Source organism: Mustela nigripes, chromosome 5 (assembly GCF_022355385.1).
Source record: "Mustela nigripes isolate SB6536 chromosome 5, MUSNIG.SB6536, whole genome shotgun sequence".
NCBI lineage: Eukaryota > Metazoa > Chordata > Mammalia > Carnivora > Mustelidae > Mustela > Mustela nigripes.
In genome coordinates, this window is record NC_081561.1 from 91,009,306 (window position 1) to 91,023,209 (window position 13,904).

At 39.0% G+C, this 13,904-nt stretch overlaps 1 protein-coding gene across 9 annotated transcripts in view; it reads left to right on the forward strand.

The window, feature by feature from the left end:
• The window catches only part of AIG1 (androgen induced 1), a 271,080-nt gene that overhangs the window by 92,654 nt on the left and 164,522 nt on the right, over nt 1–13,904 (forward strand). For 8 of the 9 annotated variants that reach the window (XM_059400851.1, XM_059400854.1, XM_059400852.1 and 5 more), the window contains exon 3: nt 5,049–5,150. In XM_059400851.1, coding sequence (XP_059256834.1) covers nt 5,049–5,150 — 102 coding nt within the window. Of the gene's footprint in view, nt 1–5,048; nt 5,151–7,252; nt 7,472–13,904 lie in introns of those variants that run through there. The other variant, XM_059400860.1, reaches the window with a different exon arrangement.

Here is a 13,904-nt window from a genome sequence, read left to right on the forward strand (position 1 = left end):
ATCCAAAACACAACATATTTTCATGCTTTCTGTGTTTGGAAGGAGAAAGCACAATGGGAAACATGTCTACCTATTACCACTCAGCAAATATTATCATGGAAATAAGTGATGGGAAAGCAAAGCATTACAAGGAAATCTGGAAGAAAAGTAATAGAGCTCAAAATAGGATTCATTTTTCCCCCCAATAGGTATTTGGTAAAGTCTGAGTACTGGGTTAGGGTTTTGTTTTGTTTTGTTTTTTAAGATTTTATTTATTTATTTGACAGAGAGAGAGAGAGACAGCGAGAGAGGGAACACAAGCAGGGGGAGTGGGAAAGGGAGAAGCATGGTCCCGGCTGAGCAGAGAGCTGGAAGAAGGGCTTGATCCCAGCACCCTGGGATCATGACCTAAACTAAAAGCAGATGCTTAATGACTGAACCATCCAGGAGCCCCAGATTTTTTTTTTATATTTAAATAAAATTTTAAAAAAAAAAAAAAAGCAATTTCATAGATCATGTCATATTGAAGCTGAAGACTTTAGAGATGTATTCATTTATTTCCTCCTTCCCTCCTTCAACAGTGGATGTTTGAGATATGCTAAATGGCTTTTATAGACCAATCTATAGATAAGTGACTTTTCCCTGTGACCTCCTTCATGGTACATTTCTCAGCAACATCCTTTGCACTCTACTCGGTTTTATTAAATTCCAAAGAATTTCTCACTGAGCAGTACAGCCTTTTCTTAGCAGTGGACAAAAGCTGATTAACTTCAGCTTCTATTGGAAACCATATCAGAGGCTCCTTACAGAAGGAGACAAAGCGTGAATCCAGTTTTCTTTTGCATTCATTTCTAATTGTTCCAGGGCATCAAATGAGGCCTCAATGAGTAGCTGTTAACACAAGGATTTTGTCTGGGAAGCTTGAAGGACTGTCAAGTGCCTGAGTTACTGCTACTCTCAGTTCGAGTACAGTATTCCTGGCCTGGCCACTGAGAAGCGGCAGGTGCCCGCTGAGAAATAGCCAGCCACAATGGTGGAACATTTCCGTGGCACTTCGCCTGTCCAAGAGAACCTATTTTTGTTTCATATTCATGCTCTGGTAGTAGAGTTCAAACTTATTTTGGGTTTGCTGATGACCATGCTATCAAGAGGAGATCAGTGCTTGAAGCCAAGGAGCCACCATCTGTGCTGTATTTCTATCTTAAGAATTATTTAGATGGCTGATTATTCAGTTAGCTGGGCCTCTTAACCTTCTAGTGTTACACTAAGAAAGGCAGCACTTCCTTGAAAGTCACTTCACTTTTAATAACCCACAAAATTCCCTCAATATATGGTAGGGGTGAAAGAAGTGATCACATTGCACAGGTAAGTACTGATCCCACAACGCTCTCCATGGGGTAAGGACACCACGAATGGAGATCAGAAAGTTGTTCTCCACAGCAGTGTGCTAGTCAATCATTAACAATGGGCTCTCCAAGGAAAAAATACCTGATTGATAGCAATTGTTGATTTCTATAGCAGAATAGTAAGAAAGCTTAATAACCTCAAAAACTTAGATGAGATGGAAAAATTCCACAAAACACAAAAAAATGACTAAAACGAACTCCAGAGAAAGCAGAAAACCTTATATCTATTAAAGAAATGGAATTCACAGTTAAGTCTTCTCATAGGAAAACTTTAGAGTCCAGATAGCTCCACTAGAGAAACATACCACTTTATACGCAACTAATGTATCACTGAACACTATGCCAAAATCTAATGATGTAGTATACATTGGCTAATTGAATTTAAGTTAAAAAAAAAAGAAAAAGAAAAAAGAACAGAAAAAAAAGAAGTGTATTAAATAGGTTAGGAGGGAATAATAATACCAGTAATGCCCAGAGTCCCTTGAAAAACAGAGGAGGGAGCTTTTCCCAGTTTATTTGTTGAGGCCACCGTTATCCTGTCACCAAAATTAGAAGAAGACGTAAGAAAATAAAACGAACTACAGATTGATAATACTTTATGAATAAAGATGGGAGAAAAATCCTTAACAAAATATCGGCAAGTCAAATCCAGCAATATATAAAAATGATAATACATCATGACCAAGTATAAAATGTTAGTTTAACATTAAAAATCTCTATAATTCATCATATTAACAGAATAAGGAAAAGAATTACCAGATCACCTGACAATACACAGCAAAATTATCTGAAAAAGTAGGCTTTTATCTGCTTCATACATAAATGAGGGATAGGAGAGATTTTCCTCAATGTGATAAAAGGCATCTAAGAAAAACCTGAAGATAATATCAAACTTAAATGTTAAAGACTGGACACCTTCCTAAGATGGGGAAGAAAGCAAGGGTGTTTGCTGCTCATCCCTTCTAGTCGACATTGTGCTGAAGTTTGTAGGTTGTGCAGTTAAGAAAAGAAAAAAGAGGTAAATGCCATACACATTATAAGGAAGAAGAAAAGCTGTCTTTATTTGCAGATCACATACATATAAAAATCTAAAATAATTTATGCAAGAATGACTTGAACTACGTGAATTTAACCAAGATAGAGGACATAGCTCAATATACAAGTCATTTGTACTTTTATATATGAGTAACAAAGAATGTAAAAACAAATTCAATACTGTCAACAATAACATTAAAAAAAACACATGAAATGTTTCGTGATAAATTAAAAAAAAAATGTGTTCAATCCGTGCACTGATAACTACAAACTAAAAAACCAAGGATCTACATGAATGGGGACATCAGTGATGTTCCTGGGTCAGAAGATGCAATGTTGTGAAGATGTCATTTCTCCCCAGATTGAATGTATTGATTCAGTACGGTCGTAATCAGAACTCTCAGAGGATATTTTTATAGAAATTAGCAAGCTGAGATGGTAAGATTTAAATGGAAATGCAAAGGACTTAAAATAGCTGAAACAGTTTGGAAAAGAAGAAACGTGGAAGCATATGGTAAGCAGAATTCTAAGATGGCCCCACGATTGCATCCCCTATTGATGCAGACCTATTTAATCCTCTCCCGTTGACTGTGGGAGGGGACCCGTGAATGTGATGGGATGTCATCCACGGTTGGGTTACATTAGATGGCAAAGATGAAGGGATTTCCACCTATGGCTCCATCCAGGGTTAGCTTTGTGCTTGTGTGTGGAGTCCCAGACAAAATGTAAAACTCGTCCCTGTCTTCAGAAATAGACACATCTTAACCACCTCCCAGGTCAGGGGATACACCCATTGGTTGTGTGCTCAACCCTCCAGTTCAGACCCATGAAGGAGGTTCACACAGGAATACTTGTGTCTTTTGGGGAAGGAAATTCCAGCATCATGGTTTCCCACCTTATGGTCTAGAAAAGGAGGTGGAGGCTCTGGGTAGACCAGTCACTCAGCTCAGTAACTGCCTCACTCCATAGCAGGGCCCAGAAGCTCAAGATGGCTGGAGTAGGACCTTCCATAGTGGGCATCTCAGACTGCGCATGAATGACCCCAGGATCTTATTAAAAATGCAGAATCAGAGCATATCAGGAAAGGACGTGGTGTTCTACACATCTAATAAGCTCTCAGGGGACATGGGAGTTGTGATCCTTGGGACTGCATTCTGAGCTGTGAAGCTGTAAATTTGGCACCCAGGTGTGTGGGCAGGTAACATTGATAATACATTTGAAGTCTGTAGTGAAATGACTAAACTGAAGTTGTGAGTAATTTTAAATTACCCATTGTACTTGGAAAGATCCTAATGATAGTTAACATTAAGCTAATAATGTTTGGGTGTTTTTTTTTTTCCCCCATCTTGTGCATTTATCAACCAAAAATAGTTGACCCAAAAGCAGGATAAGTAACAAGAGACCCCAGTCTGGTATTGAAACTATGTGTGTCTATGATTGCCTCTTGTAATTATCTTTCAATATGTTTTATGAAAGGAGAAATGTTCATAACATCTTAGGTTTTAAGGGTGAACTTTCTTTTCAGGCTATGATTACCCATGTCATAACTGACATACTTGGAAAAGAACTTTAGAACTCTTCTGATTACTCGCTTGTGCTGGGAGTTTTATGAAAAGTGGCATTAAAATATTTACTACTTTTATTAATAAAATGTGGGGGTATGGATAACTTACAAGAAATGAGATAAAAATTGTTTCTGCTTAATATTCATCTGCATTTTATCACTCTGTACCATTTATTATGAGATGCAACTCTGCAGAGACTGTGATTTCCCTCTCTCTGGGGTAGCTGCTGTCTCCATGCCACATTTATTGACTACCTACAAAAGCATTTGCATTTTCTTTAAAATTCTGTGCTGAAGGTCTAGACCCTGGACCATTCATTTTTTTATCTTATCTGAACTTATCTCACTGTTAGTTTGAAGAAAGATAAGAGAATAAATTGAGCACTGTACTCTCTTTGGAATGGCTATGTTGCTGATGAGTCAAAAGAAACCTCAGGAGCCCAGATGAACATGTAAGTTATTCCAAGAGAATTAGGGTTCTTCCTTTGTGTTCCATACGCTCTGTTTTCAATGCAGCCAAAGCCCCTGCTTAGGCTATATAAATTAATACATTTGCAGGAAATGTGACTTTGGGACATTTTATATAGCAGTGATTTTAATGCTGTTAGTGGTGAAATGGAAACTTGAGAATGTGAAGATTAATTTAAACCACATGATGGGTTCAAGGAAAATACACCACAGTTTCTTGAATGTGTGCTGATTCTGTACAGTGGGGAACGGGGTCCAAAAAACCACCAGTGAACTTTTAAACCCTCTTGAGAGGATTCAAACCAACACAGTTAGCCCTAGAAGGGAGCTGTTCCAGATGAGAGACACGTCATTTATCTCTCCCTTGAAAACAGATTCCTTTGCCTGAAAGAACACAGCAGGGAGACCAAGGAAGGCAGAAGGACCCCACGCTTTCCCACAAACGGAGTGAAGTTGGAAATCCCTTTCCAGTCATTAGCTGGTTTATTGATTCGTCTCTCACTCTAGATTACAATTCTGTTGGGTTCTTTGAACAATGGATAACCAACACCTTGTATATTGTAAATTTGAAATAATGGATTTCTTTTCCCTTCTAGTTCGTGGTAGCAGTGTTCTGGATCATTTATGCCTATGACAGAGAGATGATTTACCCGAAGTTGCTTGATAATTTTATCCCAGGGTGGCTGAATCACGGAATGGTGAGTGGACTAAAACAAATAATTTCCTTTCATTAAAAAAAAAAAAAGGTATTAAAGAACTATTTTCTGATTTGAGTTTTCCATAGAATGTAGCTAACTGCCTGTGCAATGATGGGGGTTATGAGAGACTGTAATTAGAAAAGACTGAATGTCAATAAAAACATCTTCCCATGAAACGGAGTCACCATTAAAACTGCGTAGTAGATGAATCCACAGTTTGTAAGGGATTGGTGGTGTTGGATTATGCAACTGGCAAATTCTATGGATGAATTTAATTTCTGTGCTGTTCAAAGACTTGTCCCCTGTTGGAGCCTAAGAACCTAGTTTCACCTAGACCGCTACTGAGGCCCTGTAGCCTCCTCCTCATGTCAGGGGATTGTGTTGGAAATCACTATGGCACTGGGAGAAATGGCCTCAGCAGAGCAGCAAGACTATTATTTTCTCTGAGAGATTGGCTGCAGGCGCTAGAAGTGACTTTGGCAGGATGTGCCCATCAGAGGGCATTTGCCCGGGGCGGTGAGCTCTTTCCCTTCTTCTCAGTCTGATTCCTTCTGATGCTTTAGACATGGTGTTGCCTTCACACATTTCAAGTCAAGTATTTTGGATGGTTTGTGCGTCACCTTATGAGACTTGAGGATATATTTTCTGCAGAGAAATTTTGCATGGTCTTCCCTTTCTGCTTCTGGAATTGAGCAGTTTTGTTATTAACTAGGAAGCCTGCATTTTTCTGGTTACAGCAATTTTTAGAATATGTCACTGGGTGCTCCTGGTGAAAAGGGCAACCCATCACAGAAATTATAGGGGAACGAAGAGCTAGACATCACACGTCATAGGTCCAAATGAACAGTTTCCTCTCTGCCCCCAATTTTGGTATATTTTGAGAAAAGTGGTGTGTACTAACAAACAAACATTACTGTACTCAGGGGCTTTGATTAATTCTTTCCTAAGCCAACTCCTCAAAAGTGACACAGCTCAGACAACTAGCATTTTCTTGGACATCAATTAGAGCCATGCTGTTGAAGGATTAAAATGGCACCTCTGCTCTAGTTCCAAACGAATAAGCCGGGTCTTGTCAGATTCATTTCACCATCTAAGGGGCTTGATGTAACTACTCTGTGCCTCACCAACTTTTGGCTTTTCTTGCATGTGAAAACCCTTTGCATAACCCTGTATCTGTCATGCTCTGCCCCCAGTGCACTTTCCGTTCTTTACTGGGGAGCCCTTGCTCACCCTGCTACCTTCTATAACATCTCTCAGAAGTCTCTTTTCAGCCCCACAGACCTGGTTAGCTCTCCTGTCAGGCTTGCAGGGCACCTTCAAGTCTCCATCAAACACGTCTGTATCCCTTGCACAAGTGTGAGTTCCTAATGCCAACAGCAGCTTTCCAGCCCCGAGCACTGCACCCACCCACCTGGCATGTAGTAAGATCAATGCCTATTTGTCCGACTAATGCAAGAATTCAGCATCTAGTCATCCCTCCCCTCCCTGCCTTATCTGAGAGGGCTCCTTTCCAAAATACCCAATTTTTTGGGGGGGGAGGGAATGCCTAAAACCTTAAATCCAGGACTGTACCATACTATGTTTTTTTCCTATACATATGCACCTGTGATAAAGTTTAGCTGATACATTAAGCACAGTAAGAAGTTAACAACATGAGTAGGTCCTTCACAGAGAACCAGCAATCACACCATGTGTTAGAGGAGAATGGGCCTTAACTGTTTCGCCTTTGATCTATATCCCTCAAATGCACAAAACTACCTGTAGGCCAGAGAATAAATCACAACCTTTGCAGACCCGGGTGCTACTTAATGTTTCAAATGAATGGTTTCCAGGTACTGATGAGGCCATTAGAACGATAACTTGACTCTCAGAACTTCTCCTCAATTCACTTTGATGAGTTAAATTTCTCACTCTTGGAGACAAGCACTCCTTAGGAATTCAAGGAGAATTTGAGTGACAGGGATATTTCAGAAAGGGAAAAGATAAATGAATCAACATATCAAATCCCCTAAGATAGTAAGAGCTCAATAGCTGCTTTCCTGATGAACTTTGTCCATTGGTAGAGACGAATGATCGTTTCTTTGGTTTTCTTCATGTTCCAGTTCATGGTTCCGGAATTACAAGAAGTTGCATATGGTGGCTGAGGACTATTTCGCAATATTAATTTGCATTATTCTAAATTTGTGTATGTGTAACTTTATATAGTAAGCTGTTTCTTTACATTGGCTATTAAAATATGAACATTAACTACTGGAATCATGAATAATTTAATTTTTATAAAAATTTGTAAAAGTATTTATGAAACACAAATTAGATAAGAATTTTCAACTTTACTTTTAAATGTTATTTAAAAGTTTAATAATTATCATTTGTATTTTAATCTCAGATAATTTTCAATATTTGGTCTTAAAAGTATGAAAATAACTAAACATTTTTACATTCATTTGAATCTTTGTAATTTGATGAAAACCTTCAAATTGTGTATACTTTGATTAAACTTACATTTTACTTTTAATGCCTTAGATTAATATTGTCAGTAGAGTTTAAATTTTGTGAAAATTCCATTATAATTACATATTTGGTGAATTTGCTGAAATGAAGGCAAGAAAATAAAATGTTGGGATATTTATATTTATATTATATTAAATAATATAATTTTATAATTAAAAACTTTATAATTTATAAATGTATATGCCTTTATTATACCATCACATATTTTTTATTTTGTTTTTTAAAATATATATCTAACAATCTAGGAGGATAGAGCATATTTAATATTTTACTAGCTTAATTTGTAATTTTTAAATACTTCTATGGATGGATTTCTGATCCATTAGGCCTTTGGCTCTGACCTTTCTAGATCATTGTAGCTACAAGCATTCCAAGAGAAGATGTGCCCTGTTCTTAGGTGTAGAGTCACACTTACTATTTGAAGAGTCTCAGCATAACTTCTCCAGACCCAGACGCCAAATGTAGTTTATATGTTTGTCATGGCACTATTTCAGAAGACATCTCCAAGTCAGTCTTGAATTTATACCACTCAACTGCCCAGCAAAAAAAAAAAAATTAGTTAAAACATGCATGAAAAAAAAAAAAAAAGAAAACCTCAGAGGATTTGGAACTCACAGGACTTTCCTTTAGATTTACTCTAAAGTACCTGTTAGACATGATTGTAACTGAAGGAAAGTATCCTATCTCTTCCTTTCTGTTGTTTTCCTCCATTCTCTCAGCAAGCAATCTTAGAGGTTTTGGGGAGAATAGAAGAGGAAATGGGTACCCAGATGGGCTGCAACAGTAACAGAGCCTCGCTGTGTAACTGCTGGCTTATCTCCAGGTTCTACTGAAATAACATGTGCACACACACACACACACAATTTTCATGTATTATAATTAAAAATATAAACCTATAAAATACAATGTATTTGACTGGAGTCAAGACCGTTCTACCCCTGTTGGGGATTTAAAAGGGTATTTACATGTTTGTTTTTGAAACTTGAAAGAAGGTTGGGGCACCTGGGTGGCTTAGTAGGTTAAGCGTCTGACTCTCCATTTCTGCTCAGGTCGTGATCTCAGGGCCCTGAGTGCTTAAGATTCTCTTTCTCCCTCTCCCATGGCCCCTCTCCCCTACTCCCATACCCTCTTATACATACGCATGTGCTCTCTCTCTCTCAAAAAAAAAAAAATGAAACCTGGAAGGATGTCATGTTTACATTTATTGTCTCTACCGCCTTTCTGTCCTCAGTCCACTGATGATAAGACAAGAGAAAACTGGAGATCAGCAAAATGAATCATTTTCAAAACACAATGCTAATTACAGGGGCTACATGGTCACAACTCCCGGGAGATGAGCTTTGGTTCAATTCAATCTGGCAAACATTAATTTTCAATAAAACCATTAAATGCAAAACACCCTACTAGGCACTGTGTAAGTTATAGGATGAGAAGAATATTTCCACTTTTAAAGGCCTGTTTGAGGTGGAGGTACGTGAGTAGGAAAACATTTCCACAAACTAACAGAGTGTGTCCTGTGGGCTTTGTTCACTCTGACAAGGAGAAGCCCTCTTGTTATTCTTGCCTGTTTCTTGGCTGCAAAACTAGAGCCCCAAATTTTTCTCTTCTGCTGATTATAAGTTTAAAACACTGTCAATAGAATAAGTATACATTAAGAGCAATAAGTAGGTAAGTAAATAAATAAATAAATATTTAAACTCTAGAAAGATTGCAAATTCTCAGCGATGCTGTAAAAGGAAGAACCAACAATGAGACAAGTGTCTTTGCTTAGTGAAGACCTAATTAATGTTTATAAAATGCTTTGAGAATACCAAGCACTGCAGAAGTTTAGATATTTATATTATTACCACAAATCTTTAAGCATACATGACCTAGATATTCTTATAATTACAGCAGTTGTTCATTCCCTGGGTAATTTATAAGGAGATAAGAAAATAAACCCCACCTCTCTTCATGCTTGATTTGCCAGTTGTTCTTGTTATAGGTAACTGATCCTCAAGGGAATTTAAATTTAGGTAACTATTTATTCTGTTTGATATTATTTTGACATTTGAGAATTACTAAAGTTTTGGTACATCTGTCTTTCCTAGAAGAGAAGGCATTAAATACTGCTTGGATGGTCATTGGTTTTGTAGGAACTCAGATTTGATGTTATTCTTCTGTTAAATAACACAATTTATGGAAAATTTTCCAGTTCAGAGCCACACGGATGATGCATATCATGACCCGTGGAATCTGTGCCACCCCAATACTGGGTATTTCACCAAAAAAAAGCTGTTGGTCACGAGAAGGCTATCTTCTATTTCACATGAAAAAAACTGACCTTTCTTATTTTCCCATTATATTCTAAAGTAACTGGAAGAAATCTGGAAATTTTCAAAACTAAAAGGAAAACCAGAACAGAGGTCAGAAATTTCTTGGGAACCACTTTCTAAGACTCCCAGTGGACCTCCCAAAGAAAACAAATAAGACCCCAAAGACCCAGGAACGAGAAGGGAGTTCCATCCGCAGTGAGGCAGATACTTCCAGAATTTCTCCAGAAGGCTCTCACTTCATTTTACTGATCATCCCTTTGTCCTTGTGAATTTTCATTTGTTCAGCCTCACCTTCTCAGTAAAGCCCGCTCAGCTGCCTATTGGATATTGCAAGCTACCCCTGTGTCCCCAGAGTCCCCTTACCCTGCTCTTTGTCCCCCTGGTGGTACTTGCCATCCTTGACATATAATCTGCTTTTACTTACATGCTGTGTCTATGGCTTATTGTCCATCTCCTTCTGCTGGAATATAATTTTCATAAGAGCAGGGGTCTTTGTTTCAGTTACTCATCCATCCCAAGCACTTCAAACAGTGCCTCTACATCATGGAAATCCAATGAATATTTGTTGCATCAAATGAATATTTGTTGCATCAAGAATCAAATATCCTATATCCATGGTTTTTTTTCTTGTCCTTTCTTCCCTCCACTCTATCTTTTCCTTTTCATGATAGTTGACAGAGAATGCAACCCCAAACTATTCACATTTTCCCTACCTTGTACTTTACTTCCCTCCTCAATCTCAGCTGCGCTGCAGTAAAATCTTATATACATAGCCTGCTGTCCCCTCTAAGGGTCTTTTTGGTTGGTACGTATCATATTGTTGTTACTGCCTGAGAAGGCCTGAAATGATGTCCAAAGAACACAGCGTAGTCCCTGGAACATCTGAAAGTTATGGGCCAGGTAAATGGAAAAGCCTGGGTCAAATTTATTAGAAAGCTCTTCCATATATTGATTATTTTATCTGAGTATTAGTTGTTTTTTCTCTAGGGCAATAGACCATGTCTTAAAAAAAAATTATTTATTTTAAATTTCTTTTCAGTGTTCCAGAATTTATTGTTTATGCACCACACCCAGTACTCCATGCAATACGTGCCCTCCCTCCACAATACACACCACCAGGCTCGCCCACCCTCCCACCTGCCCCTAGACCATGTCTTTTTAAAGCAATTTTCTGATATCCCAAATTCCTTTGTAGAACTAATTTTCCACGTAAGGATAGAATTCAAGGCTAATACAGTTTGCCTTACACTGTGCCCTGTTTCTAGCTACACTGAATAGATGAGCAGGCCCAGCGGTATTTTGAGTTCATCAAAAGGTCTATAAATTATATTCAGATATTTTGGGGTCAGCAAAACCAAAAGTGTGGTTTACTCAAGTTCTTTTACCCCTAATCCTTAAATCCATAGATATTTCAAAGTAAACTTCATTCATATGTTTCCCATTCACGTGCCCTCAGTTCTTCATAGTTGGGGGAGAGGTAGGGCCAGGCCTGAAGGTGTTGTCTTAGGAACTGGCTTCCTTCTTCATTACCACAAACAGATCATTCATTAGCCACAGACCCAGCTCCTTGGCAGAAGTCCATCCCTATATCCTTTCCAGCTCCCTTTTAATTGAAGCTCCAACCTCAGCAAGCATCAGTGATAGCTGCCAAAGAAAGTGAAGTGGAAAAACAAAGCTGCATTTTCTATCATAGAGAACCAGAATCCTAGCATCTTAAAACTTGGGAAGTGTTTCTAAAGACCATCTGGTCTGTGCATCATGTGATACCTCAGTTTCCTGAACAATATCTTGGCAAATTCCCTTTTAGTCTCTACTTGAGCATCTCCAATGATGGAGCTTCAACAGTGAACCAAGGCCATGGGGTGTTCAGCTGAGGGAAAACTCTGATAAGGAATGAAACCTTTGTTTTTTCCTGCAGTTCAAATCTTCCCAGACTGTTCATCCATTCTTCAGGACTCAAATACCGGCTATCTCTGTTCTCTTCATGTTCTCTTCTAAGGGGATCTTACTCCTCCCCATGACTTCAGTCTGTGTTATATGTGGGTCATTCCAAGTCTATACTTCCCGGCCCATCTTCCAAGGGGTATCACACTCAACATTTGACACAAGGACCTTGAGATGAACATACTGAAACAAATTCATCATGTTAACCCATCCTCTCATCTTATTGTTCCCCTCATGTTGCCACTTCAGTAATGGCAGAAGCATCTGAAAGCTGTTTCTACCACATGCCTCACAGTTAGTTGATGAGTCCCATTCCATGTACCTCCAAAGTAGCTCCCAAAGCTGCCCCAGCCTCCTCATCTCCACGATACCTGCTTTAGTTCAAGGCTTCATCATCAACCAGCTGAACTGAGGCAATAGGCTAGTCTCTTCTCTCCCCACCTCCCCACTCCCTCCTCACCAGAGCTTTCTCTGCACTGCTGCCTCAGCTACCTTCCTAGAAGAGCTGAAGCTGTGAAGACTCCTTGCTCCATTCCTTTCTCAGAAACCACCTGTGTGTGAAGTGATCCCAAGTCTCCAGGCACCTGAGCGGGTCCCTTCTCCCTGCACTCAGAACTCTTTGTCCTGACACCTAAGATTTCACTTATCACATTGCTTGATTAGTATTTATTGGTTATTGCCCCCATGGGCTATGAGGCCATCAAAGGGCAGCAAATGTTGTCGTTGTTGTTTTCTTTCATCTTTTCCTCGAGAACCTAGCATAGTCTCTGGTATTCCTGCACACTCCATAAATATTTGCTGAGAAAATGGCATATGGGCCCTTGAGGATCATGCTCAGTATCCCTGATGAGGCTTCGGCTTGTCTACATTCATTTCTACAGTTCCGTATGATTTGGCAAGAGACAGCAGAGCAGTTCAGCCAAAGTCTTGGCTTATTAGTGTTGTCCAAGCTCCATTAACTCTTTTTGGCAGTCTCATTATACCATACTCTGACACTTGCACTTCATGCTTACCAGACCAGCGTGTGGCTTAGCTAAGACTCAAAGTTGTTGTTATTTTGTTCTTTTGTATACAAAATGTAGGATCCGTAGGCATATTCTTAGTGAATTCCATATTGGGTTAACCTCAATTGGGATACAGCGTGGGCCCTGGGGAAGCCACAGTACTGAGATTTTAAGGGTCATTAAATGGATCTATTAGAATTTAATAAAATGATTCATTTATGAAACTGTTTCATATTGAAGTGCCTGAGTTGAAGCTTCTTTGGAGGCTCCCACTGTGAGTAAATTCAGTAACAAGGAACCTAGTTTTTCAGAGCGGTGAATTTTAACCACCTTGTAGCCATGCGCCGAGGGGATGGTTGATTCCTAAGGTTAAGACAGGTATTTAGATGAAACTGCCCTGTGTGGTAGCAGAAGGGAAGAGCAGATAGCGGTATTGGCCACTGAAAATTATCACCATATCCAGGGATGGAGAAATAGGAAATTAACGCAGTACATATAATGAAGAGAGAGTTCTTGGACACTAAGGGACCTGATGAGGAAAAGGATTATAAGACGATATTGGCAACAGGTGGATGGTAGTTTGGGGACAAAATCACCTGAGAAGAGTAGGTGTTGCTGTTTCCCAATTTGCCTGGATTCGAGATATCTAGAGGTTCTGAGGGGTCATTGTGTTGGAAACATTTAGATAAAGTGGAAACATTTAGATAAAGTGGGAAAAGAAACTTTTCTGGGAGTCCAGAATCATTATTCCAAACCCTTAAGTTCATACCAGATCATGAAGACACTACCATTTTCATCTTATCCACATGCTCCTTTATCTGAGTCACATTGAAAAGTAAAGGAAGAACAGCAAGAAAAGTCTGTGGCAACCCATCAAGAAATGTTCAACCCAACTACTACTACTACTACTACTACTACTACTACTACTACTTCTTCTTCTTCTTCTTCTTCTTCTTCTTCTTCTTCTTCTTCTTCTTCTT